Below are 26,966 nucleotides of genomic sequence, written 5' to 3' on the forward strand. Positions count from 1 at the left end.
ATAAAGGCACCCCAGAGCCTAAGAAACCAGAAAGCAAAGTAGGAAAACCCAGTATCAGTATTTTACCTCATTGTTTCACACTTGGCTCACAATTCTTACAGACATAACTAAAGGTTTGTGAATTTCATGATTGCAGAGGCTTTAATTTGGTCCACTAGAATGTGGGAAACCCAGATTTTTCTAAATTATGTTAGAAGAATGCAGATGTCCTAGGGCTTCAAATTCGGCATCCAGGTGCCTTGTGCTACCTCCCAGTCTGTGCCACTTTCTTCCGTCTTCCAGCCCTTCCAGTCTGAAACTGAGACCCCTCTTTGTCTCTTTGGCATCTTTCATGGCACCTAGAAAATAATAACAGCTCATGGCCCTTCAAATCCTTACCAAAATACTTAGAGGGAGAGTTCATACATGGTTCCACTTTGGCTTGGAAATGCCAGCTTGGTCCTATTTTGTCCCAGTCCACCAACTGGTACTGCAATTGTGTCTTCACTGTGACTTTACTCAAGCTCTTCATTTTCTCTTTGGGAGCTTGTTTTCCCCATTTCTTGCAGGCAAGAGTGAAAATCCTTAAATAATCTGAAATTTGCAACATAAACTGGGATCTTTAGGGTGATGTTTCCCGTCTCTGTTGGGATGGACGTGGCGCAGCACCCTCACCATGGCATTTCCCCCCGCTGCCCCTGGCTGCAGCTGAGCTGTGATTTCCTCTCCAAGGACAGGCTTTCCCATGGAGATGATGGAGGCTGACACAGACATTCTGTTCAGGCTGGGATGTGCAAGGCTGAAGGAGAGCACCCAGCTGGTATGGTGATTCTGGGAAAAATTACCTCCTGTTTGCAGTTACCAAGAACCAGCAAAACAAGCGTGTGCAGTGAACGATGCCGATGTGTGCGCTGTGCTGCAAGGGAGGCTCCAGGACATTGTTTCTGGGCTGGTTTATGGACTCCAGCCCCGGCTGTGTTGGACCGAGGGCTGTGAGGTTCGACGGCTGCACTGGGCAGCTTGAGATCCCCAGGGCTGCAAAATCACAGAATCATTTTGGTTGGAAAAGACCCTCAAGCTCATTGAGTCCAACTGTGAACCCAACCCTGGCACTAACCCATGTCCCTGAGAACCTCATCTCCGAAGAGCCAGGCTCAATCAGCCAGGAGGGCAAAAGGAACATCAGGAGGGGTTCAAGCACTTTAAATGCACGTGCCCAGCAAGTGGTTTCTATGCGGAACACTTTTGTTAACTCTGTTCAGAGCTGTTTTACAGTCGCTGGTGCTGTGGCCTCCAGGGAGGACCTGGCGATTGAGCAGCTGCTGTAAACAAGCTAAACTACAACCAGGAAATCTGATATGAACCCAGCCCCTATCTATCTGCTGTTAGTGTGAAGGGAGATAAATTGTTCCAGGGACATAAACTCAACCTCAGCCAAGAATTCCTTTTCAGAGGGAAACAATTCACTGGCTCACATGCTCACTAAATGTTTTCTTCTGAAGGCTGCAGAAAAATCCATACTATTTTAAGAATTTGCTGCTCACGTTCACCACGCTGGCACACAAGCAGCTGTCTTCACAATTATGCAGTTATTTTCCCCATTGCAGCCCAAAGCCCAGTCCAGATCCTGCATCTCCTGCAGGTGTAAATGGCCGATATTCAGAAGCGCAGTTGCAGAAGTGTCAGATGCAGAATTCCTCACATGTTCACCTGCAGCTCTTTTCTAAGCAATTTCTGACAGAACACGGAGGTACTTGCAGTCAGGAGGCAGAAAGCAGTAGCTTTATTTTAGGAATAGCATATAGGCATTGGGTAGAGACTGAACTGTGGATATACATAGTCCTGTTATCAAATGATATAATCATATGTCAGAAGTTCTGCTTCTTTTAAAATATTCACATAAAAATACCAAAGGGATTGGAGTTCTAACTATTTTGGAAAGTTACAACATGTAGCAAAATCTATGTACAGCATTGTCACATCTGTAATGACAGTTTCAAAAGAACCTCCAGTGGTTTAGATTTTTAATATGTTTTTGGAAAAAATAAAAGAATCCACTGAATGCAGTGTGCAACATCCAAAATGGAAAGAGGAGCAGAGCGAGCATTGCCCTGTCACTGCCATCAGCCAGAGACAGGGCTGGACAGCTGGGAACACAGCGCTAGAAACTACCTGGCACTTAAAGCTGTATAAACTGAGAACACTTGTGAAAATATACTTCACTTTCTACAGCGGGGATTAAAAAAAAATACTGAAAACTGACTATCTGATGGTCATAAGGTCTCCCATAAATAATGCACCGGTCGGTGATTCTGTGTGTGAGCAGAGGCCACAGGACGAGCTCTTGCTCTGGCAACAGACGGAGGGGGGTGACCTGCGGCGCGTCACGGCGCGGGATGCTGAGCGGGTCGGTTCGGAAGGCAACGGATGCGTTTTGCACAGAGCGATGCTCCCCACGGTAACACACGTGGGTTTGCTGCCAGAAAGCTCTCGGGCCGTGTCGCCCGGAGGTGCATGTGCGGGATGCTGCTAGCCCTTTTGTCCCGGGGCATCCTGAAGGGAATGAAGCTACCTAAATAACGATCAGACACTGCTATGTGCTCAATTCCAGAGTGCCCTGGGGATACTCAACATGAATGACTGGTCACACAGTAATGAAGGAGGGCAGGGAATGTGTTTCTCGCTGGTCTCTGCAGGGCCTGGGATGGCACTTGGGGCTGCAGAGGAGCCCCACTCATTGTTAGGCTACCAGGGGCTCTGTACTTTCCAAGGAGGCACCAAAATTCTCAGGGATTTATGTCTCATGGTGAGTTCAAATAAGCCTCGTGCTGATGATGTTAAACTCTTGGGAAGATCTCGAGACCTGTCAGTCTCTGCCTCATCATTCAGCAAAGCTGACAGCCAGGGCTTTCCTCACCCTCCAGCACAGCTGGAGGGACCAGACTGGGTCTGGCTTTGGGACCACACAGTCCCAGAAGCATTCTGCAAGGTCCTGTTGCTTTCCAGCAGCACTGGCTGGCAATGGCGGGGGATTGAAGCCTCTGGGCCACATCCAGCAAACTCCACTCCACTGTTGTGGCCTGTTCAGATGCAGCTCCAGCCCCAGGTGCTCTGCCCAAGGGCAGGAGGGCTTGGAGAGGGAACTGGGAGGAGCTCAGCAGCATCACTCCTTGGGGCTGGGGATCTGGAGACAGCCTCATCCCCCAGCTCCATCCCTGCATCCCCAGGGAGCCTGCGCAGGGGCTCTGACTCCAGCCCCAGGGCTGGCAGGACAAGCGGTGCCTCCTGGGGACAGTTGTGTCCTGCCAAGGCAGCCCCCTCGCACAGGCACCAGCTGTGGGGACGTGGGGATGGTCTCCAGCAACTGCTGGTGCCAGTTATATATGTTCTGGGAACGTGGGAGAGTGGGGTTTTACCCAGATGTGTCTGAAATCCTTGACTCAGGCATACACTGAAAGTGGAGGATGCTAAGAAGCTGCTGCCAAGACCAGCATGGTGTTTGCCTTCTTGTCCCCATCCCCTTGCACCCACCCACCATCCATCACCTGTGGTGCCTCTTCAGTGTCCAAACCACCCGACCCCTCGGCCGGTGGTTCTGCTTGGTGGCAGCAGGTGACAGCAGCATTATTTACAACCAAACTCAGGAGGACCAAATTGCACTTTGTTGGCAATAGGTTGTTGCATCCGGCACTGCTACAGCCGTCACCAGGCGAGAGGGGACGTCACCCTGGGGCTGCGCTGGCTCTCACCCACCTGCACGTCGCTGAGTGCCCGCTGCAGGAGAGAGCAAAGAGCAGGGGCTGAGGATCAGGCAGGGCAGCTGCTGTGGACAGGGAGGGTGTTTCAATGCTACAGGCCCCTAGAGACTCAATTCTTCCCTGGCTTCCCACTGGGCAAGCTCTGGCAGTCCCCGTGTCTGCTTTGTGCTGCCCAAACCCAGCCCTCATTACCCAAGAATGTCCCACCATGACAACATCTGCTTTACTCTCCACAGGGATGGTGCTTGGACCATCAGCCTTCATGTTGTCCTCCTGCACCGGCCAGCCAACTTGCGCATTAGAAAAACTGCACTTTACAGACACTGAGGTACACGTGCTCACAGAAAGCTCATCTCAGTCCCACAGCTCAGATGCAAGTAAAACGCTTCACTGACATCTAACAGGAAACCCCTCGCTGGCTTTGCAAAGTGCAACTCACCTCAAACTTGCTCATGAATTCTGCAAAAATGCCAAAGAAGGCTTCCGAAGTTGTCATTTTCGAGTCTTCCCCAAAGAAGGACAACACCTTGCTGAATTCCTCCATGGCCTTGTGCTGCAGGTCGTCCAGGGACCGCATGGCAGGCTGGGCACTCTCCAGGAAGGACTGAGATAAATGATTTAAGGGAAAGCAGCTGCCCTGTGGGTCTGGTACAGATCAGAATCACTTCTGCTTATCAAATGGCTGCGTTTCATCTCGGGGCTAAGGAAAGACCTGCTGCAGGTGCAGGTGAAGGGCACGAGTGAAGGGAGCCCGCTGGCATGCTCAGCTGTCCCCAGCAGCCCCTCTCGGGAAGGACAGACCCCAGTGAGCTTTCTGGCCTTGTGACACTGGGTTTCTGCCACACAGGGGCATGTGGACCGACGGTCACCACAAAAGCTGTTCCCCACACTGGCTGAGAGCGAGTGGAGGGTGGAGGTTCCCACCGCACTCCCACCAAGTGCTCAGATGGTCCTTTCCCACCCGCTGGTCACAGCCCTGCTGATTACCAAGGAGGCACAAAGACAACCGAGTAGTTTTACTTCAGGGCAGCAAGTCACATTGGTGTTTTGCCCCTTTGACAGAAGGATACGGTCATCACAATCGCAAATCTGTCCTCTGCGGTCGCTGGCATGTTGTGACAGGCCATCTGTATGTCACTGACGGTGGTGTGCAGGTCTTTGAGGTCGGCCGTCAGTGTCCTCTGATTCACTGCATGAGAAGAGAGGATTCAACAGCATGAGGAGACTTAGGGCTGGCTTGTTCCCCGCAGCAAAGCGAGGGCAGCGAGCACGGGCCACCAGTCAGGGTGGCTCAGGCTGTCGGTACAGCCTGTCCACGGTGTCCAGGACATGGGGGACAACTAGATCTTCTGCTGGCTGCTCGGGCCAAGATATGCCAAGAACCTCAAAAGGAGCCTGTGCCAAGCGCAAGGAGTGTGCAGGACACGGTGACACAGGGCAGTGATGGACACACAGGTCCTTGGGACTGGGATGGAGTGTACAGGACAGCAGGACAAGGGATGATTTCCAGGCTGGCATCTCATCACAGCGCCAGTGTTCAGGAGAGCGATGAGCAGGTCAGAGCCTTTGCTGTCCTGGCCAGCTAAGCCTTGGCTCTTGCCCAGGTGAGGGGAAGTGGAATCACAGCATCCCCGGGGGGGTTGCGCTACATGCTGCAGCCGTGGCACCCTGGGTCTGTGTGAGAGCAAAGCTGGACGGCCCTGGGTAGCACCTGGCCTGCAATTGGGTATGAAGTGGCAGGATTTGGGCAGCAGAGAGTCTTCAGTGACAGCAGTGCTAGTTAACAGGCCAGATACAAAATCCAGCTGGGAAAGCTACAGGTATAGACCTTAGTTGGAGGAAAGTTACATCTCTAGGCTTGAATTTTCTCCTGTATTTATCCACTGTAGCACTAATTCCCAAGGGAATTACTGACAAACAACAAGGGATGATGTGCAGCGAGAACGCAGCCTGTGCTTTGTGTGCAGCCAGCCTGTTGTGACACCATCAGAACAAGCCGGGGCGTGACAGACCCAAGATCTATGTGACACTCCTTTTTTATTGCAGCCAATGATGGTGACAGCACCAAAGCTGCACCCAGGATGGAGGGAGCAGACCAGCTTCTGTGCCTCCCTGTTCTGTGCCGCATTTGCACAACAAGAGAACTCTGAGCTTGGGAACCCCTTCTTCAAGTCAGAAGGAAGGTTGGGGTTGGAGATACAGCCCTTTCTGTGCACTCCCACGTGCAGCAGCATGGGACGGATAGGACCTCCCCTGTCACTAAGCTCGTCCCTTCCCACCCCAATCCTCTCGCTCAGGACCATTCCTCACTTGTTTCGGCTGCCATCCTGCTCCTGCCAACGTTGTGCAGCCCATGACTGATCCCAGACCCATACAGAACCAAGAGACAGTGCAAGGAGATGCAGAGCTTGCAGATGCCTTTGTCCATTTACCTTTGGCAGCGAGTGGCACTGTAGGAAGATCCTGGGCAAAGCCCAGGAGCTCAGGGAAATGTTGGCTGAGTGATTTGGCAAGAATGTGCAGGAAGGTGGATTTCCCATCGACAGTCTTGGTTGTGTTCAGCTGCAGCAAAGCAAAACAAGTAAGTAGATCCCTATGCAGAGGAGAGTGGGTTTCACCAGGCACCACATACACAGGGGCTCCTCCTTGCTGCTGAGCTCACCCTGCGTTCACGTGCAAGGCAATTCCCAGCCATGCCATGTGGATTAATGTTTAAATAGGACTTTTAATGTTTATACAGCATGTTACACCCAGATCAGTGCCAAGGAGATGCTAAGCAATGCCTCCCTCCCCCAGCGCAGGGCTGTCACCACGTCCCCTGCCCCCAGGACTCCCCCAGGGACCTACATGCAATACAGACCCTTGTTTTCTCCCCTTGCAGCCAGAAAGCCGTGGGCTCTGACAGCACCTGAGTGCAGGTATCACACTGAAGGATCAGATCTCTCTGAGGTCAGCCCTGTGCACCATCCTGCCCTCCCACTCCTGCTGCACTGGGAGCCTTGTACCCGCACACACCGTAAACCAGCACTCAGAGCCCCTGGCAGCAGTGCCTCCTGCCCAGGAACACGCATGGTTTGCCTTACCTCCGTGAGAAAGTTGATTTTAAAGCCTGTTGTTTTGCTGGTCTTGGGCTGCCCGTTGTTCAGATAGTTTCCCATCGCCAGCACAAACTGCAAAGAGAAACCTCAGTGAATGACAGGCCAGTGACCTCCAGCACTTATCCCATCACCCATCTCACTTGTACCCGCTTTTATCTCACAGAGTCCAATGATGTGGTAGGAGCAGAGGTAAGAAACCTCCCTCTGTCTACAGGACAGTGGGACAGTTAACTTTTTTGGTGCCAGATCACTTCTGCTAAGGGGCCTCATACATGTGCTCATAGCTTATCATTAACAAAACCATATCACTTCATTCAGAGGATTAGATGGGTGGCTGCACTGCCTGCAGTGCTCCCGTGGGAGTTGGGGACCCCAATGGCTGTCACCAGAAGGAAGGGCTGTTCTCACCTCCAAGATCTTAGCCAGCTTCTTGCTGCTTTTCAGCTCCAGTGAGGCCTTGCAGATGCACTCATAGCTGGCTTTGATCTCCTCTGTCTTCTCCTGCAGAGTGGTCTTAAAATGCAGGCTGCGCAGACGGATCTTGTATTCAGGTACTGACAACATCTGAGAACAACAGGAGGAGAAATTTACTACACTACCATTAGCTGTAAATCACCACTAGCTGTAATCCCTCCTATCTGGTGTTTTTCCTGGCATATTGATTGCCCTGTGCATGGAAGCAGTGGGCACTTATTAGGGCAGGTGACATTGTTGAACAGCTGGGACGTGGTTGTGGCTCGTAGAGCACAGCCACTTTGCTGCCATAGGACAGGAGGTTTCATGGCAGCATACACAGAAAATAAGTCAGAGTTGGGCAAAGTAACTCTTACTGTGGAGTGAACATCGTGGTGTGCTTTGGCTGTAAAACAGCCACAGTGGGAGCTGCCACACACCCCGGGTATCAGCCCGAGCATCGCTCACTGGTGGTCACTGTGACCAGTGCCACCAGTTCTTCCCATAGAATCACAGAATCATTTTAGTTGGAAAAGACCCTCAAGATCATCAAGCCCAACTATTAACCCACCCCTGGCACTACCCCATGTCCCCAAGAACCTCATCTCTGCGTCTGTTCAACCCCTCCAGGGATGGTGACTCCACCACTGCCCTGGGCAGCCTGTTCCAATGCCCAACAGCCCTTTGAGGAAGAAATTGTTCCCCAGATCCAACCTCAACCTCCCCTGGCGCAACTTGAGGCCTCATCAGGGCAGGAAATTTTCTTTTCACACCTTTACCCCTGGCCCCAGGGAGGCAGCAGACTCCCCAGAGCAGACCAGGTCCTGCCTCCACTCTGCCCTGTGTTCCCTCCCCTCCAGCTCACAGCAGGATATCCTGGGGACACCAGGGACCTCCTCACTCCCAGAGCACATCTCTGCCCACAGGTACCTGCAGCACGAACTGGTCGGGCTCACTGAGCTTGCCAGGGTTCTCCTTGTAGCTCTGGAAGCGCTGGACCTCCTCCCCGTCCGGGGCATAGAGCAGGAGCTGCTTGATGTGGGAAGGCTCCAGCCGGTCTGTCTCCATCGTCATGAGGATCTGGCGCAGCTCCATGTGCGAGAGCTTGAGGTGGGCAATCAGGATGGCTGCGGAGAAGGGGGCACGTCACTAGGAAGGGGAGGAGGATCAGACCCCGGGGGTGGCTGCGCTGGGACAGCATGGGACCAGGAGAGGAAGATCAATCCACAATGAGTGACGTAGTCTTCTCCATGTGCCCACAGCAGCATAGGGTCAGCCCTGGGGGCAGGAAGGGTTTCCCCTCCCCAAGGCCCTGCTGTACAGGGACGCAGGGATCGTTCTGGTCCTGCAGACCCCCCCCAGGTATTGCACTATGTGCATCATGTACATCACCAATGCGTCGTGCTAGGATGCTGGAAATGACCCCCAGCGCATCCTGTCCTCCCACATTCCCCATGGCCAGGGGCTCACAAGGTCTCCCTGAGCCCCCACCCTCTATCACACTGCAGCACATCCCGGAGAAGCAGCACTGACCCTTCCTGGGGGCCCCGCACCCCTCGCTGCCCATGGGGCCGTGTCAGCTCTTCCTCTCACCCTCCCCAGGCCCATGAGCCACATCCCATCCCCATCTGTTCTTGAAAACCTTCTTCTCCCTCCTGCCTGGGGCTGAGCCCAGCCCAGAGAGGCTACAGGAACAGACCAGACCAGCAAAGCTGTGCTGGGGTTGTGCTCATGGGATTGTGCTCATGGAGCCTCTTTCCTTTTACCTTTCCAGTTCTCTACAGCCTGGGTCCCATTTCTGGGCTGGTTTTGGGGCTACATTCACCGCAACATTTACTTACATGTGTTGTAGGCCTTTTTGTGGGACAAAATTTCAACCACGTCTTTCTTTTTAAAGTTTTCAGGCAAGAGGGTTGGCTCTGGAAGAGAAACTGAAAGATTTAATCATGGGTAAGGACAGGCTCAGCTGGCTCCAGCAGGAAGAAAACTGTCCTGAAAACAGTGAAACCATGAATGAAAGAGAGGAGAAATGGTGTTTTGCACACAGCAACGGCTCCGGGAATCCTTGAATTCTGCGATTCAAAGATCTCCTCAATGGAGGACTCAGTTGGAGCTGAAAAAGGTAAAACAAGAGGTGAAACACACAGAAAATCCCAGACACACCCCAAAAAAATACAGCCCCTGAGAAGAATCCCATTTAATCCCAGTTCCACTGCCAACCCCACCTGTATCTGCTCCTTGCAGGAGGGCTCAGACATCTCGTGGGCATTTTGCTACTCCCAGTGTAAATGGAGCACCTGCAGTGCCCCACAGGATGGGACCACACCGCTGTCACCCCGAATGGCACCACCCCTGCCAGCACCGCCTGGCATCCCGGCCTGGACCCCCTCACTGGGTTTGCTGCACCCAGAGCCCGGGGGCTGGGGATCTTGGGGGGTGGGTCTGCAGGACACCCCAACTCAGGAGCCATGGGAAGGCTGTGCTGGCCTACAGACCCCACATGTGGGTCTTGGAGGAAAATAACTTATTATATGTATAAAAAGTGTTGCCTGTAATGCTCTCAATGGGCAGAGGATGGTTTTCATGGCTTTTTCAGGGCTGAGTTCTCAAAGCAACTGAGCTGCAATTCGCTTCCTTTCTTGCAATGGTTGCGGCTGCTGCAGCACAGCGCGGTGTCTGCACACACCGACACGGCTGAGCGCCCTGCTGCACAGACCGCAGCAAGCAGGGGCCATGCACAAACCATTCAACATGTGGTGCAGGTTTGGGCTTCTGCTCATTGCACACCAGGTCAGGAAGCAGCACTGAGGACAACAGGGAGCGAAACCCTCCGTCTGAGTTTCATTGCCCTGATCAACTGAAATGCAGAGAGAAAACAGATAATGGCAGCGAAGAAAATTAAGGGAGATAGGCAAATAATCTCCACCTTAATGATCCACTGTGCCACCAGTCACAAAATCCTGAGGGTGAAAGAATTCTGTGCTGTGGGGTGATGGCAGGACCAGGCATCACCTCACTGCCCACTGAGCCCCAGTTCCTTCCAGTGCCCTGGTCTCTGGCCGGTGCCAGGACCTGCTCTCTGGCTCAAGTACTTACTTGTAGGTTTCTGTGTCCCGAAGTGCAGCTCCAGGTCGAGGTATTTGACCATATCACTCAACTTGTCATAGTCCGAGTCTTCCCCGAGCTGCGGGAGGATGAAGAGTCAGGGGCTGTGGTGGCAAAGGGGACAGCCCAACACTGCCCGTCTGTGCTTGGCCACTGTCAGCCCACCCCACACTGAGGCCTGTGTCCCCACAGGGAACCTGGACAGGTTGGTGGCACTGTCCTGTAACTGGAGACTCGGCCACCATAAACCCTGTCCAGAAAGCAGAGCCTGGTGACCTGCTTACCTCTGGAGGGGACAGTTTCTACATGGGTCACTAAGCCCATCTGGTGGGACCCGTTCTCATTCCAGAAGAAAAGAAGGAAACTGGAGATTCACCCCATCAGCATTTCCCTGCACCCTGCAGCTGGCAGCACTGCCCCACGGGTTCATCTGACTCCTGACACAGCTGGAGTGCTGCAGAGCTCTGCTGCTCTTCACTTGCTGCTCGGCCGTGATTGCTTAAGTCAAGGACAAAGTGTGAATTCCAGAAACTTCAGGGTTTTTTGCATACAAAAAAATCTCCGGAGTGCTGGGGAGAGGGACCTGCAGGATTCCAAGTGCTTGCTGTGAGGTGGGAGCCCGTGGGGCTGGAAGGTGATCCCACAGCTCCCCTCTGGCTGCTCAGGACACGAAGAACATGGCACATCTGAACACAGGAGTTAACTCCAGCGAGGAAGGTTCTCACTACTGAGACTCGAATCCGCCTCCAGCATTCTGCATCTCCGCAAGTCCATGGTGCCCAAGGATTATCACATCTAGTCTCAGCTTCGCTTTTGCTTTCCCTCTCTGGTGTCCTCCCCTGCCTCTCTACTCTCCCCATCACGTTGCTTTCAACCATCCTCATGTTTTTTGAGTGACAAAACATCCTACAGCTACAGAATGTGTGTGAAGGCAGCTCCTGCCTATGTCAACCCACAGAGCGCAGGAAAGCAAGTGCTCCCCAGCACACTGCAGGAAAAAACCCCACATTTCAGGTGCTTTCCAGAGCCTCTTATCCCAGCAGATTTGCTCCAAACAATTAAAGGGATGAAAATAAATATGAGGCTTTCTGTACCACGTCACCTTCAGAGTTCGTGGAATGCGTGGCCCAACAAGAGGTGATGACAAGATGCTCTGGGAGGGGACAGCTCCCCCCGCACCCACAGACATTCCCACCACCCTGTGCAGCCTTGGTAGCCACTCCCCATAGCACAGTTTGAACCCTCATCTCTCCCCATTCCCCACTCGGGGGCCGTACCTGTCCCCAGATGGTCCCTTCCGAGTTCTCCACCTGCTCCCAGCGCAGCCTCTTGACGCTCATGTGGTTGGACTCACTCCTGCGGTGCAGCAGCCCCCGGTGCAGGGGGGGGGCACAGGGCACTGGGGGAGGGGGTGGGGGGGGTGGCGGGGGCGGGATGGGGTGCAGGTGGCTGACAAGGGATTTGGGGGCAGATGACGTGCTGGCCTTGGTGGCCTCTGCCTTGGAGGGGACGGTCTGGGGGTCATGGAACTGCAGGGGGGGTGGAGGCGGGGGGGGGCTGAGGGGAGGAGGGGGGATGTGGTCTGAGAGCGTGGAGTAGGTGAGGGAGCTGCCCTCGTCGCTGCTGCTGATGTACTCGCTGCTGCTGACATCGTTGGTGACGTAGCTGCCCTGGTCATCGTGGAAACTCATCTGGGAGAGGGAGAGGCTGAAGGTGGCACCTCATCCTCCACCCAGCCAGCCCTGAGGGGGTCCTGCCCCACAGCCGGGTGGCCCTTGTCTACCTCCACCACCCCCAGAGCCCCAGGATGTGTCCCCAGCGGCTCTGCCCCCATCCTGGTGAGATGCAGGCTGTGTGATGGATGCTCTGTGGCCAGCACAAAGACCATGCACCTGCAACATGCTTACCTCCTCGTAGTCATTCTCGGGAGTGAGGAAATCATCCACGATGGTGACCCGGTGTCCCAGCTGCTCACTGAGGGCGTCCAGGAACCGGTCAGTGTCACGGCTGCGTGGGGGCCTGGAGAAGGTGAAGAGCTTCTTCCGTCGTGACAGCGGGCTGAGCGGGTAGTGGCGGTGCTGGGGGGACGGGGCCGGGCTGCTGTCCAGGCTGACATAGGGGTTGGACTCAGTGCTGCTCGGGGAGGCCACGCTGCTGTGCAGGCGGTAGTAGCACTGCTGGGAGCCCAGAGCCTCGCTCGGCCACGAGATCCCCGTCCCCGGCTTGCGAGCACCTGCGGGACAGAGCGATGCCCGGGGTATCCTGCACTGGGTGCTCCTCGGGGGGCCCCCCCCTGTGACAAGCCCCAGCGCCCCCGAATGCCACATGAGATGATGGTGCAGCCAGCAGAAAGGAGCACAGGGTCCCGTGGGATTTGCCATCCCGCACACTCCGCTGCCCTCCTGCGAATGCAGCTTTGCAGGAGGCATTGCTGGGCTCCCACCAGGTGTTTTTCCCTCCATCTGAGTGGGCAGCACCACCCACCATCACCTGAGACCCCCCCAAAACTTCTGTGGGAAGCTGGTCCCTACCTGCAGCGTGTGGCAGCTCCGGGGCAGGAGGCGATGCTCTGTGCCGGGCAGCGTTACCCATCTTGCCAGCAAAGCTGCCAATCAGGCGATTTTCTAACTCTGCATAGACAGCTGACATCTGAAAAAAAAAAGGAAAAAGAGCTGCTCTTGATGCCGGAATCGAGACAGGGCTTGTGGAGAACCCAGAGACCTGTGGTGTCCTGGGGACAGGGCAGCCATGCCAGCCCCCAGGCTCTTACCCTTTATAGGAGGGCTTCACCCCAACCCAAGGCTATTCTGGTTTTTCTGAAGATCCCCAAGAGCCTCTCCAAGGCTGCAGCAGATACTGACAGACACCAGCTCTATTAAAGCTGACTAATTGCCCCGGGAAGCGATCTGGGTGATGAGCTCCACAGCAGGGATGCTGTCAGCCACCAGCAGGTATTTATCCTTCTCCCATTCCCTCTTTTCCACTTTCCTGCATGAACATGACAGGACTCAAGTTCTCAGCCCTCCCTGTGAACACAATGGTCCTGCACACGTTGACCAAGTGCTTCCCAGAGGCTCATCCCCCCAGCCCCAGGAGGTCGCACCATTTTGGGGTTGGGTGTCTCCGGGAGGGATGTGCCATCACCGGCCTGTCTCTCTCCAGGGATCAGGCGAACTGGGACCTCTACGGTGTCACTCTGACCTACCGGGAAAGGAAGGGACAAACCAGTCAGGATCCCATCCCGCCAGCTGCAAAGGAAACCCTGTTTTTCGAGTTACGTCCATGGAGAGCTTCTGCTCGGAGGTTAATGGCTGGAAGAACATTGTCTACTTCTTATAATTAAATGGTTTGTGCAGGGAGGTGAATGAGGATGTGCCCCAGAGCCGGCTCAGACTCGGTTTAAGGTTAACACGAGAGGTCGCAGACTCTGCTCTTTCCGCAGGGCAGCTGAGGACACGGCTGCTCCCTGCAGCTGGCGAACATCTGCACAGGCCAGCAGCTCCCCCAGCGAACACAGCTGTCGGCCACTCTCCTGCTGCAATCACAGCCAAAAATGCTCCTCAGAGCTGGGTTAGAGAATCTTCCTTGGGGAAATGTCCTGGAGCTGACTGGCCTGACAGCCAAGGAGCACGGCACTCCCGGGGGGAAGCTGGGAGGAAGGTGCAGCCGAGGGGTGGGGAGGTCATGGACAGAAGCTGTAAGTGCAGGTCAAGTGCCATTCGCAATCAGCTAAGAGTGATAGGGGAATAATAATTATCGCTCTCTACAACTGCCTTGAAAGGAGGTTGGAGCTGGGAGGGGTTGGGCTCAAGGAACAAGCACCAGGACGAGAGGAAACAGCCTCAAGTTGTGCCAGGGGAGGTTGAGGTTGGATCTTGGAACAATTTCTCCCCCAAAGGGCTGTCGGGCATTGGAACAGGCTGCCCAGGGCAGTGCTGGAGTCACCATCCCTGGAGGGGTTGAACAGATGGAGATGAGGTTCTAAGGGACATGGGGCAGTGCCAGGGGTGGAGTAAGGGCTGGACTCCATGATGTTAAAGGTCTTTTCCAGCCTAAACAATTCTGTGATTCAATGAATAAGCAGGGTGCCTTGTCCTACCATCTGAGAGAGGAGGACAAAGACCCGAAGGACTGAAAACACAACCAGCAACCTGGGGTGCATCTGGAGGAGAGGGTTCAAGATCTGGGGGCTGTGGAAATCCCTGGAGCAACACAAACTGGTTGGGATTTTCAGAAGAATGGGGAGACACAGGGCTTCTCTCTGAAAGGATGGTTCGTGCCTCGAGTGCAGTTCATCAGGAGTCTCAAAATGGCACTGAACCATGGTCACCTTCCTCACATGGATTCCATAAATGCTTCTTTCCCTGTGGTGTCCAAGAAAGTTCACAGCTGAAACTGCACACCCCAGAAGGGAGCGCTCAGACCAGCATCAGTTCACATCTGAGCAATGGATTGGAAACAACACCCAGCCTCAGCCCAAGTAGGTAATTATTGGAACTACTCATTTCAACTGCTTGTGAAAATGGGGAGTTCCAGTCACAGCCTCTGCGCTGGCTCTGTACCTGCGTCCTTTCCCACCATCCACGCTGAGGACCAGGTCAGGGTTTGTTTTGTGGCAGGGCAGAGGTACAGCTCTGGCACAGCCCCCAGCCCCCCTACCTGCAGCGAGACCCCTCAATCACCCACCTGCTGCCCCCCCATCATCAGGGCGGGGGGTCCGCAGGCTCCCCCGGCACAGGGATGCTCCTCGGATGGAGCTGCGGTAGCGATCCTCTGCGTCCGGCTCGGCTGTGCAGAAAACACCCTTCATAAGGCTCGGTCGGTGCGCACCAGTCCCCGCAGCTCCCCACTCCTCCTGCCCTGACCCCTGGGACTCACAGCTGCTCTCTGAGCCCTGCACTTGGCCATGACCTCGTGACAGCTGCCTGTCCTTCCCCGCAATCCCCATGCTGGGGCCAGGGAGGGAAGCAGGTCACACACACAGTGCAGGGGGTGGATGCCCAAAGATGGGACATGCAGTTGCTTTTTCTAGCAGGATTGGCATCCACCAGCTCATGGTGCACGAGAAACCCCAGCCCTGAGCTGGTCTGACCCAGAGGGATGCAGCCAATACCTTCCTGTCCTCAGCGGACAAGGTGGGAGTGCGGACCAGCACCAAATGCTGCCTGGGAGAGACACTGTCTGATGTTCGTGTGCAGTTTGGCGTGACAGCTCAGAGAGGCTCAGACCCACAGCAGGATGGGGACAGCAGAGCATCAGTCTCCGTGGTATCCAACAGACCAATGCTCAGGCAACCCGATACACACAAACATCTGAGATAGTCACCGAGTTTGGAAGAAGCCCAGATAAAGGACTAACCCAAATTCAGAGATCTCTGACCGTCACGCTTCCATGCATGGACACACACATAATGCACCAGAACAACCAGAACTTCACATGGTCAGAGAAAAGCTGAAAGGAACCACAGAACTGGGAACAACAGCCCCCAACAGTCTGGTCCCAGGAGATTCACTGCTGTGCCCTCCTCCTCCGCCAGGGCTGGAGAGACCTGCCTTGGATTCCTGAGATACAGTTGCAAACTGCAAATACATCAGCTACTCTCCGAGATCTTCTAAGGCTTATGAGCTAAATTCTAAATTCTTAGGAATATGCAACATGTTAGGTGGCTTGAGCCATGATTCTGCACACACAAAAACAAAAACTGAGAGTACAAATTAGGTGAACAAATACCCAACAGGAGTATTTGTACCAGGACTTGGAGCTGTTTCTCCCTGTGAGGAGAAAGGCTAAAACAACTGTGTTCCACCAAAAGTATCTCTTCAACCAACACCTCTTTCATATGGTTCTACCTACAGAATCTAAAATAAACATACCAACACAACATAGAAGAATTTGAAAGCAATTAAGAAGCCCAAATCCAAATATTAAGACATTTCAGTCCAAATTTGCCCTCACTTTTCTGCTGTCGGACTGCAAAGCCCCTAATCCTCAGCAAACCACAGCTGAGTGATGGGTAGAGGAGAACCCCCAAGCACCTGCCGGGTCTCTGCTCCCCAACCTCCAATCACAGATACCTGGAGGACATCACGGGGACATCTCAAGGGACATCCTGTCATTGCTTATCTTCCCTCTCTGCTCTGAACGCTGCCCCTAAGCCATCCACATCCTTTCCAAACCTCTAACGACCCAAGCAGCTTCCAAAAACCTTTGCTCCCAGAAACATCACCTCTCAGTGCAGAGTTTCCTTCCAAAACTCCACAGCTCCGTGATGCACAAAAGATAAACTCCCGCCTGACATTTACAGATCAGCCTCACTGGTAACAGGAGCTGGAATCTCCTGTGTGCTGCTCGACACCCCACGCAGCCACCAGCCCCGTGCAGGCAGCGTGCAGGCAGGAGCCAGGCAAGGCAGAGCTGCCTGCTCCCTCGTCACCCCAGCCTGCTCCCAGTGCCACTGCCAAGGTCCCCAGGGACCTGGTGGGACATGGCGTGTCCGTGCTGGAGCACAGGGGTTTTTCCTCTCACCTGCCAAGGACTTGTAACCAAGAAACCTGGCAATCTTTTGCTGGCAGTGCTCCTGCTCTTCGTACGTCAGCAGCTGGTAAATAAACTGCCATATGACTTGCTTGGCCGGTGTGTCCAGCACCGGGTACACATCCACAATGAGAGTGTCAATATTCCTGCAAAATCAGAAAGAGAGGGCTGGCAGTGAGCGCATCCCTGCAGCACAGCCCCGCCACGTCGTGTCCAGGGCTCCAGCACTTCCCTGCATCCCAGCTGCTGGGTTTGGCTCCGAGTCCTTGGCACAAAGAGGTTATCTCGGAGCAGAGGTGCTGGGCTGCGAGCAGGAGATGGAGCCATTTAGGTCATGGAGATGTGCAGCTGGTGCTAATGGGGAGAGCAAATTCCAGGGACCAGCAGCAGCTGCCAGCCAGGTATAAAACCTGTTTCATGAGTCAGCTAGGGTGTCTAGGGAGCAAGAGGGGCAAGTGAGCACCAGAAAGCAAAGAGAAACCCTAGAAAGTCTGAATTTTAGCCAGCAGCAGGCAAGTAGGCTCAGGGAGAGATGCAGTGGAGAGGGTGGCTGGGCTGGCAGCCTCAGAGGACTGAAGGCTCAGCCTCATTTTGTTCTGTAGTGTGTAGAGATGGTGAAAGGGCTATTGCGAACAGCAGGGCTGAGCACCCGATTTGGGGAGGAGGATGAAGCAGCCTGGGGGAGGATGGCTGTCCTGGGTCGGAGGGCTAAAGTCAGTGCTGAAAAACTGAGGCAAAGATATTAGGTTAAAGCTCGTTGCAATTATTACATCCTTAGTGTAGCAGTAATAGTAAGAACTTCTTATGAGAACTGGAAGGAAATTGTATATGTAGAACCAAACCTGTTGTCCTGCTGTTAGCTGAAGGGACCATCAGTGCCCTCCCAGGAGCAGGGAGAGTGAGGGGTGAAGAGGCTCAGAGGCTGCAAGGGCTCCATTAATGAAGTGTCCTGGGGATCTCAGAGGCCAGGAGGGATGAGAAGCGATAGGAGCCATCCAGAGCCTGCCAGCAGCTACCTGCTAAGCTTTTCCCTAGTTCAGCGCTAATTTGCCTTTTCTCTTGGCTGTGAGGAGCCTGTTTCCCCTTCAGAAGAGTTAAAAGTTAAAGAGCTGCTGAGGCTGGCGGCTGCTCTGCCCTGCAAAGCCTCTGCTCCTACCAGATGGTTAGTCATGCGCAAACTGCCTGGGGAACCAGAGCCCAGAATGGGGGTGTCCTGACTCTGTCCCCTTTGTTTGCTGTTGGGAAATGCTGGTATCTGCATGCTGCAGTGGCAGGAAACATCAGCTGAACGTTTGGGGATTTCCCTCCTTGGTGGAGCAGTTAGAGGTCACAGCTGGCTTGTCTGGGACCAGCATGCAATTAGGTCATGAGGAATTATTGTTAAATGGAGCAGCGGCCTCTGTGTGGAGCCATCTGGGGCAGCTGGAGGCAGGAGGAGAGGGTGGGTATGTCCGTGTCCGTGCTACACCATGCTCCCCACAGGCAGCAGTGACAGCCCCAGCTCAAACGCTGCTGGGGGACCAAGGAACGCGTGCTGCCCTGCACTGGGACATGGGGATTGATTCGTGGTACTGGGGTTCCCATCCTTGTGCTGCTGAGCAAGAGCAAACACCCTGCTAGGATGGGGTTGGCATCTCCCAGCTGCAGACCCCAGGGCCTGGGTCTGCCTCACTAGCTGCTCCGGACCTGAACTGCCCAGCTGAGGAGTCCTGCAGAAGTAGCATGGTCTTGAGAGAGCACGGAGTGATGAATTCTGCATTCCCAGGGCAGTGTTAGTGATGACAGGGCCTCAAGAGGGTTCACTCAGCAGGTGCTGGGGGGATTTATGCGGCTGTGCCTCCCCAGCACCTGCCAGCACAGCAGGACCCAGGCTCCCCCGCAGAGCATTTCCTTGTCAAACTAAGGATCTGGACCCCCTGATCCTTTAGTCTTTACACTGCAGGCTGCTCCACCATTGCAGCAGGAGCTGGCCTGGAAGCTGGACTTAGGTTATGGTTGGACTCGGTGATCTTAAGGGTCTCTTCCAACCAAAATGATGCTATGATCTGTGGTTCGTGGGAGCAGCTGAGCAGCCTGGCTCTGTCAGCTCCACAGGTGCAGGAAGAGGCAGAAACATCTCCCAGTGCAGAGAGGGATGGCTTATTCACCACGGTGCAGAAAGGTTAAAGACCAAGGGCAGAAAACAAAGTCACTACTGAAAGCTGTGAGTCTGCCAGGGGCTGGGTTTCAGCCCCTGCAGCAGGGCAGGAAGGATGCTCCACTGCAGGACGAGGGCTCTGCCAGCCACAGCCATTCCTGTGCTGCAGCCAAGATGCTGAGAAGGGGGAGAAGACAAGGATGAAAAGGGTGAGATTTACTGAAAGAGGTGAAACAGGATCTGTGGCCATCGGGGATGGCCAGACAGCAAGAGAGCTCATGCCCTGGGGGACCAGAGTTGTTTTATGAGGGATTAAAGGTTGACTGAATTAACCTCAGAAGCCAGTGGGTCTGCCCTGTCCTCAGGCAGGACACCTGGTGAGAGATGGGCACATGCCCACACGTACAGGGAAATACACAACTGGGGAAACTGGAGAACATGATCCCAGCAGAGCTCAGTGCTGCCAGCCTCACTGCTGAGGGCTGCTGTCTGCTCAGAGACCAGCTTGGACATGGGCATCACTACCAGCATTGGAGGAATGGAGCTCCTAAGGAGTTACCGATGTTGGAAGAAGCCTTCCAGTGCTTTGCAGATGGTGTAACGCTCAGGAGGAGTCAGCAGGTGCTCCAGCTGCTGGGTGAAGGTCCTTCCTTGGATCTTGATGCTAGAGGGGAGAATCTCTGCAACCCACTGCAGGGAGGTGAGGGCAGAGGAGCTGCTCGGGGAGTCAGCAGAGTCAGAGTCTGCAAGGTGTGGGTAGAAAGAAAAAAGAAAATTCAACAGACAAAGTGTCTTAACTATGGGTTAGAAGGCTTGTCCCAAACCAAGGGTCAGTACTAGGGACAGCTTCGCCTGTGCACAACCCCTGCTCTATAGAAATACAAATCCTGATGTGCTGATACAGACACTGTTACACCTAAAAAAGCAGATTTCAGTCACTGGAAGGCAGTAGGTGGCAGGATGAAATAGCGCATCTGGAGCTGGGTCTGGCTCTGCCTTCCTCCTGCTCTGGAGCTCATGGCTGGTCCAGTAGGTCCAGTTTTGTTTTTAGGGCACATACAAGTGAATTGGTAACATGGGGCTCCTGATACGAAGCTCAGGGGACTCAACTGCTGCTCCAGAGGGAAGAGACAGTCCCTGATCCTGGCCCTACGTGTTGCAGTGCAGCACCCTGATAATGCACTGACCCTCCTGCCTTGGCAGAGCTATGGCAGCACCGCAGGGACCGAGCCCTGCCCTGGCTGTGCTCCTGCTGCTGGAACCCTGCTGACAGTCACCCGCATCGCCCAGACACCCTCATCTCCCACTGCCTCGCTCACCAGTGGCGACCTGAATTATTCATAACAGCAGCAGTTATTCCAAACAGCACAGTCCACACACAACTGCAGGATTTGCACAGCAACCATGGATACACAGGGTTGGATTACTGCGGTTAAGTACATGGCACAGGCTGCACGTGAATGACATTGGCAAGGGCTGTCAAGGACGATCATACAGGAGGATGAGCCCTTCTGGAGAGTAGCCAAGCCTGAGATCAAGCCTGATCCCAGCAAGCGGGCAGCAGTGAGAGGAGCAGCGTTAGGCTCCAGGCAGCGCCTAAACCCTGCTGAGCCCACAGGGGCTATTTGGCCATTCCCTCCTGTGTGGGTTTCTGCAGCTCCAGCCCCTCCTGCGCTCTTACCGTTGGAGACACTGACGATCCCTTCTTCCACCACCAAGGTGGGCATCGCCCCGCTGCCCTGCAGCATCGCCACCACCTTGTCGTGGGAGCAGTTCCTGCGGGGACAGGAGAGCCGGCTCAGCGCTGCCGGGCTGCTGCCTGTGTGGGCAGCGGCTCTGGGCAAGCAGCGCTGACACGGAGCTCCCAGCTGGCTCCATTTCTCTTGCAAAAAACCTCATCCTGCTGCTCGGAGCCAGGCAGTGCTGGGCCGTGCTGCACTTCCCCTGGACTCTGGATCTTTGCTCTGTCTGTGCTGCTCAGAAAAGAGCCTCCCCAAGGGAGTGTGTGAATCACACCCCGAGCCCTCCGCTGTACCTGCAGCACGGAACAGCCGCAGGACATCCCGTGGGCACCCTGCGGGGCTGTTCCTGCAGGCAAAGCCAGCGTTACTTTAAACTCAGACCCAGAAGATAAACTTCCAATCTAAATGATACAGTGCTGCTGGTCTCTCCTTGCCTGTCCTAATTCTGCATGAAAAGAAAATGCAAGGTGGATGTAAAATGCATTTTTGTAGGTAAAAAAAAAATATCTTGGAGTGTCCTTGGAGAAGGGTACAGGCCAGGCTGGGCCAGCGCCTGCCAGAACGTGGGCTCAGAGGACAATCGACTTGGTCTGCTCTATTTTCTGGCAATGCTGCATCAGCCAACAGTTTGCTGGATCAGCTGAAATGTGAGAACCTGAGCACTGACAGACGCAGCATCAGATGTTTAACCTTTAAATATTCATCACTCTCTCTTACCCTGTAGCCTTTTCTAACCCTTTGCTCTTGCTTTTTGTGCAGAAAGACAAACCCGAGGCAATACGGGCTGCTGCCACTGCCCAGCGAGGTGCACGCTCAGCTCTGGTTTGATTGCTTTTGTTGTGCACAAATAATATGTAGAAGATTTAACTTCTGGGTGGAAATGCAATTGCCCGTGCGGTTTTAAGGTCATGATCCCATTCTGGGAGTGATTTGTGGGCTGGCTGGTGCTCTGCTCCCCCCAGAAGCAGAGCCCCAGATGTGTTTAACACGTACAACTTAACCCACAGTGGCTCAAATCAGGGTCTGTGGCTGGGCTGCAATTGCAACACCAGTTATAGATAGTGTATCATGCATCATACATGGTTATTTGCACTGGGAAGTGAAAGAAGGAGCAGAGATGGAGCTGAAATACTGCTCTTAGAGCCAGGTTTTGTAAAGGAGGTGTCTTTATGGGGCATAACCCCTTATGCACCTCAGCAGACAGTTCTCGAGGACAACCAGCTCTTGTCTCAGTTGCACAGGAGTGAACAAGTGAACATGCACTTGGCCACCGCACCCCCAGGACCCTTTTTGCAGAGCTCTTACCTCATGTCCAGCCCATTGAGGAACAGGATTCGGTCTCCAGCTTTGAGAGCAGCTTTCTCCGCTGGGCTCCCTGCACGCATGGGGGACAAGAGGGGCTTCAGCTGGGGGTTCCTGCTCGGGGGGCTCCCCTGTGCCAGGGAACAGCCCAGGGCAGGGACCCACTGGCTCTTCACTGGACACAGGGAATTATTTCGGACTATTCACGGAACACAGACATTTTCTGCCTTTCAAAACAGGGAATGCATAAAGCCAAACTAAGTTGTACCAATGACACTAGTCATTCAGCTCAGGGAAACTCTATCCCTGAGCCTTGTAAAAGTCACTTTTGCTATTTTCTAGTGAACAGCCAGCACTTAAAGTTGTGAGTTGCCACCAGAGATAAAGAAGTGTCTTTGAATCTTGGGGCTGGAGGTTTTCTTACCTGGCAGAACAGACTCGATCCACACCGGGGCATGGCCGCGGAGCGTGAAGCCAAAGCTTCTGTTGCCTTTATAAACTCGCACAGTTCTGCAGGTAAAAAAAAAAAAAAATAATAAATTAAATAAAATTTAAAAAGTAAATATGAAATCAGAGCCAAACAAAGATTTGGTTCTTGTTCCCTTTCCCAGCACCTCAAAGCCCCACTAGCTTGGGTATCCCCTGAATGCCCAAGCCCCTGAGCATGGCCTCTTGCTCTGCATTAATTACTGAATTCATAAATCCACCATCCAGTTCTTCAAATCCAATGCGTTTTTATAGTGACCTTATATATTACATAGAATAAGAGAGACAATGTGTTTTAGGGGGTAAAGACAGGCTGATGAGGGAGAAATTAAATTCAGCCAGGAAATTTTGGAAGTAGCGTTTGGAAATCTGCCTGCTGGGAGTCTGATTGGAGTTATTCCCCGCAGGGAGCTGGGGGAAGGCAACATCGCCAAGACCGTTTACAACCAGAAAGCCTGTTGTAGGGACATCCCCTTTCCTAGTGCACCTAGTGCATTCCTGTGAACTCGAGGGCATCCAGGAGAGGAGTTACCTGCGGGCAGCCCCCGAGGCCACATTGCTGGTGAGGAGCGAGGTGGTTTTGCGCAGGCTCTTGCTGATCTCCTCGTGGCTGCGGGGCACGGAGCTGGCGCGGGTGGACACCAGCAGCCGCTCCTGGTGGTCCTCGCTCCGGCTGCGCCGCAGGCGGTTGCTGTGCTGCTGGCTCTTGGAGCGGCACAGCTTGCTGATCAGGCTCTGCGACACCACCTCGTCAAACCGCTGCCGGTGCTTCTTGGGGATGAAAATCCTGGGAAAGTGAGACAAAGGAGGGGAGTGAGGAGTGGGGCTGGGGGGCTGTGGAACAGAGCTCTGGATCCAGCTGTATCTGGAAAGGAAAGGTCAGAGTAGCCCAAAGCCCTCCTGTGCTCTCAGCCTTTCTCAGGGCTGGGGACACCAGGGGTGCTGGGGACACCAGGGATGCTGGGGACACTGTTCATGTCTCCTGTCCCATCCCATGCATGGCTTCATTGGGGTGAGGAGGTCAGACCCCTCCCACCCCTCGGGAGACACTGGTGCTGTGGATATGAGGATGGGCATGGGGACACGGCAGGCAAGGGGACATTACTGGTAACTTGCTTCCTCTTGGGTCACCTCCCCTGTGCCCAGAGAGGCTGCTCTGCTAGCAGCCAAGTGGCCTTTGTGCCCCTTGAAAGGGCCCCCCGGCACCCTCAGGGGATGCACAGCGGGATCCCAGGGGGAGCGAGGAGGGTCTGTCTGCACCACTCCCACCCCGGCCAGGAAATCACTCCTGTGACACCAGGAAATGCTTTTTCTGTTCCTTTTCCTTCTCCCATCGCAACAGCGGGACACAGGCACCCCCCTCACCTGCTCCTACCCTCCCATTTGCACATTTGGGGGCTTCTAGAGGAGCTGTGATTTCCGAGTGTTTCTATAGCAACACCTCCCCGCACTCGGAAAGGCTGCCTGTGGCAGCTGCATTTGCTCGTTAGACAATAACACTGTGAGGTTCATTAGTGCTCCTCACCTCGTAGTGTGTGTGAATGCGCTCCCTAAATTAACACAAACCCCAACACTGCCGGCAGAGGAGGGGTGTGAGCATCACTTCCAAACTGCCCGGCACCACATTCCCAGTGGGCAACAAACTCAGAACTGGCATCAGAGAACCCGAAGCAACTTGCTCCGAGGGGCTGTGACACCAGTGACACAGCTGTGACAATGGCAGCTGCTAATGAAGCGTGGCCGGAGGGGTTGGGGCTGGCAGGGGCTCCTGCGGGTCTCCCCACACCTTGGGCAGCTTCACCAAAGGGGCTCAAAATCCTGCATGAAGCCAGAGAAAAGGGAGGGGGAAGCTTCAAACCCCAAATCTACTGAGACCAGGACGTCTCTGTTTCTCCACAACAAAACGCAGAACTCAAAATAAAAGCTGATGCTCACACTGCGTAGGAGCAGGCAGATCGGCAGCCATCCCGAGACTGACATATGCTCACGCAAAGCATTTAGTGATAATTTAAAACAAGTAACACATTGGTACAAATCACAGGCAATTTGTGATTAGGCAGCAACTGGAAAAGAGAGAAATCATGCTGATAAATAGCTGACCCAGCTGTCAGAGGCTCCTGCGGGAACATGGGCTGTCACAGCACAGGGAGGACATGGCAGGACCCCCGGGCTGGGCTGCACGTCCCCTCCCACCCCAGAAAAATCCGGGTTCCTTGCAGGCAAAATGAGCACGTTCCTATTTAAACTGGCCAAATTAAACTGGCCCTGCTCGTTCCATCAGGGCTGTCCCACTTTGCACTGGCTGTGTCTTCACCTGCAGGCAAACCAACCTCCGAGTTTTGTAGCCAAGTGGGGTGAGCTCCATAACCAGGCATGGGACAGGAGGCTTTAGGGGTTTCACCATAGACTGACTCAGTGCTACAAGTAAAACGGTGTCTCATTAAGGAGACGAACTGAGTGACTGCTAAAAATAATCCCATTAAAGCATGCAAAATTGTTTCCTTCTGCAGAACCCTATGAGAGCACTTGCAATGTGGCCTCAGAGAGCATGGGGTGCCCCTGTGCTGCTGGGGGCCTGGGTCCCCCGAGCTCCCCAACACCCTGTGTTTCAGCAGCTACTGACCTCCTAATTGTGTGTGCTCAGACCTCATCTTTAATGAGCGCCCCACCAAAGGGAGCACATGGGATGTCGTTAGACAGTGGTGATGCCTCAGCCTGTCCTCTGCTCCAGCATGATGCTGCCCATGCAACACGCACCAGCACTGGCATCAGCACCAGCATCAGCCCATTTCTGCAGCATCCTGCCATCCCATGGGAAAAACCCGGCTTTGCCCATCGGCGTGGCACCGAGGAGCAGCACTCAGCTGGGGTTTGCATCTCCCAGCAAACCCCACCGGGGAGTGGGAAGCAAGATGCGCCCACCCTGTTCAGGACAGCTCCCTGTCCCCGCAGGCTGCCCGTGGCAGGGCTGGGGACCATGCAGCACCAACCTCGAGCCTTCAGCTTCCTCTTCCTCCTCCCCATGTGCTCCAGGTCAGTCCTGGCACAGCTTGGCTCTGGGGCTCACATCTGCAGGGGATGTTCAGCACCTCTCGGTCCTTGTCACACTCACTATTTTTACAACTCCCAGGAGGGTCCATCACAGCTCCGAGCAGCCAGTCCCACCTGTGCCGCCTGCGTGGGCTGAAAGCCATGTCCCCACCAGCCCAGCGCCCACAGAACCACCTTTCACAAGGGCACACATCTGGTGATGGGCACCGAGGTCACCCAAACGCCCCCACCCTTAGCTGGGCACTGAGACCTGCCGGTGAAGGATGTGTCCCCTCCAGCGGGGCAGCAGCGGGACCATATGAAAGCAACCCCAGGTTTGCTGCAAGGGGTCCCTGCTCCTCGCTCCATCTCACCCCCTGCTCACCCCAAACCTCCATCCTCCCGCCCAGCCCTTTGGTGGACAAGAGCCATGGAGAAAAAGCAGAGCCAGACATGCTCCTCCTGCCTCTCCCCAGCCCTCCACCCCCAATTTTTCATCTGAGCTTTGCTTGAGGCCCCCCACCAGCTCGCAGCTGCTGCGGTGGGCACAGGCTGGTGGCAGGGCCACACCAGTGAAGGGGACCCAGTACCCTCAGCTCAGAGAGGCAAAGAGATACCGCGGGGAGGTCTGCCAGGGCACGAGGTGTCCCCAACACACCCAACACCGTACACGACGTGCGGAGGCGCGGAGCAGAGACACGTACCGAAAATGCCGGGAGAAGCTCCGGTCCTTTCCCATTTGTCAGGGCACGGCGGGAACAAAAGGAAGACGCTTCAGATCCTCATGCAGCTGAGACTCAGCCCCGGCTCACGCCCACGACGCGGCCGGATCCAACAACCAAACCGTGTGCCAGCCGGTGCCCCCCACCGCTCGGCACCCCCACCGTGTGTGGGGACCACGGCCAGATGGGCCGGCAAGATCTACCTGGGCTGAGCCCCTGCCTCCCCTCACCACTCTGCCACACTCCCAGTCCAAGGCGGAGGTTTTACCATCCACCCAGTGCCTTTTTTTAATCAATGGGGCTTGGGTGCCCGCACTGCTCTCCCTGCTCCTCTCTGCCCCGGCTCACAGCGCCAGAGCCTCTCGCTTTCCCTAAAAACTGCCGTCACTGTAATTTCCAGCTGGAACGATCTCGTAACAGAAAGGAGGGCACGGCTCTGCGCCGAACTCCGGGGGGATGCCTCCCTGGTGCTAATTAGTTGACTTCTAAAGTGCTTCTGTTTAAATTGCATGCTGCTGTAATGGGTGAGAAACCTTAAAGGCGAATGGCATCGGCAGCGGGTGCGCGGCTGCAGGTGGAGCCACCCGGGCTGCACCAGGACCAGGACAGAGTCATGGGCC

General features: G+C 54.6%; 1 protein-coding gene across 6 annotated transcripts in view; it reads right to left on the reverse strand.

Annotated features, from left to right (window-relative positions):
- Positions 1-1,739: 1,739 nt before the first annotated feature.
- GRID2IP (Grid2 interacting protein) overlaps positions 1,740-26,966 on the reverse strand; it is a 38,580-nt gene continuing 13,353 nt past the window's right edge. For 2 of the 6 annotated variants that reach the window (XM_065031181.1, XM_065031183.1), the window contains 20 exons: positions 23,127-23,381; positions 22,533-22,618; positions 22,112-22,181; positions 20,746-20,840; positions 19,624-19,807; positions 16,919-17,073; positions 15,080-15,181; positions 13,497-13,594; positions 12,925-13,042; positions 12,301-12,626; positions 11,671-12,084; positions 10,385-10,472; positions 9,130-9,219; positions 8,219-8,415; positions 7,244-7,399; positions 6,821-6,907; positions 6,170-6,299; positions 4,808-4,926; positions 4,177-4,341; positions 1,740-3,753 (listed from right to left, as the gene is read on the reverse strand). In XM_065031181.1, coding sequence (XP_064887253.1) covers positions 3,682-3,753; positions 4,177-4,341; positions 4,808-4,926; positions 6,170-6,299; positions 6,821-6,907; positions 7,244-7,399; positions 8,219-8,415; positions 9,130-9,219; positions 10,385-10,472; positions 11,671-12,084; positions 12,301-12,626; positions 12,925-13,042; positions 13,497-13,594; positions 15,080-15,181; positions 16,919-17,073; positions 19,624-19,807; positions 20,746-20,840; positions 22,112-22,181; positions 22,533-22,618; positions 23,127-23,381 — 3,007 coding nt within the window. In that variant the 3' untranslated portion in view covers positions 1,740-3,681. Of the gene's footprint in view, positions 3,754-4,176; positions 4,342-4,807; positions 4,927-6,169; positions 6,300-6,820; positions 6,908-7,243; positions 7,400-8,218; positions 8,416-9,129; positions 9,220-10,384; positions 10,473-11,670; positions 12,085-12,300; positions 12,627-12,924; positions 13,043-13,496; positions 13,595-15,079; positions 15,182-16,918; positions 17,074-19,623; positions 19,808-20,745; positions 20,841-22,111; positions 22,182-22,532; positions 22,619-23,126; positions 23,382-26,328; positions 26,873-26,966 lie in introns of those variants that run through there. The other 4 variants (XM_021296779.2, XM_065031186.1, XM_065031185.1 and 1 more) reach the window with 3 other exon arrangements.

Source organism: Columba livia, chromosome 15, assembly GCF_036013475.1.
Source record: "Columba livia isolate bColLiv1 breed racing homer chromosome 15, bColLiv1.pat.W.v2, whole genome shotgun sequence".
In the NCBI taxonomy this organism is placed as follows: domain Eukaryota; kingdom Metazoa; phylum Chordata; class Aves; order Columbiformes; family Columbidae; genus Columba; species Columba livia.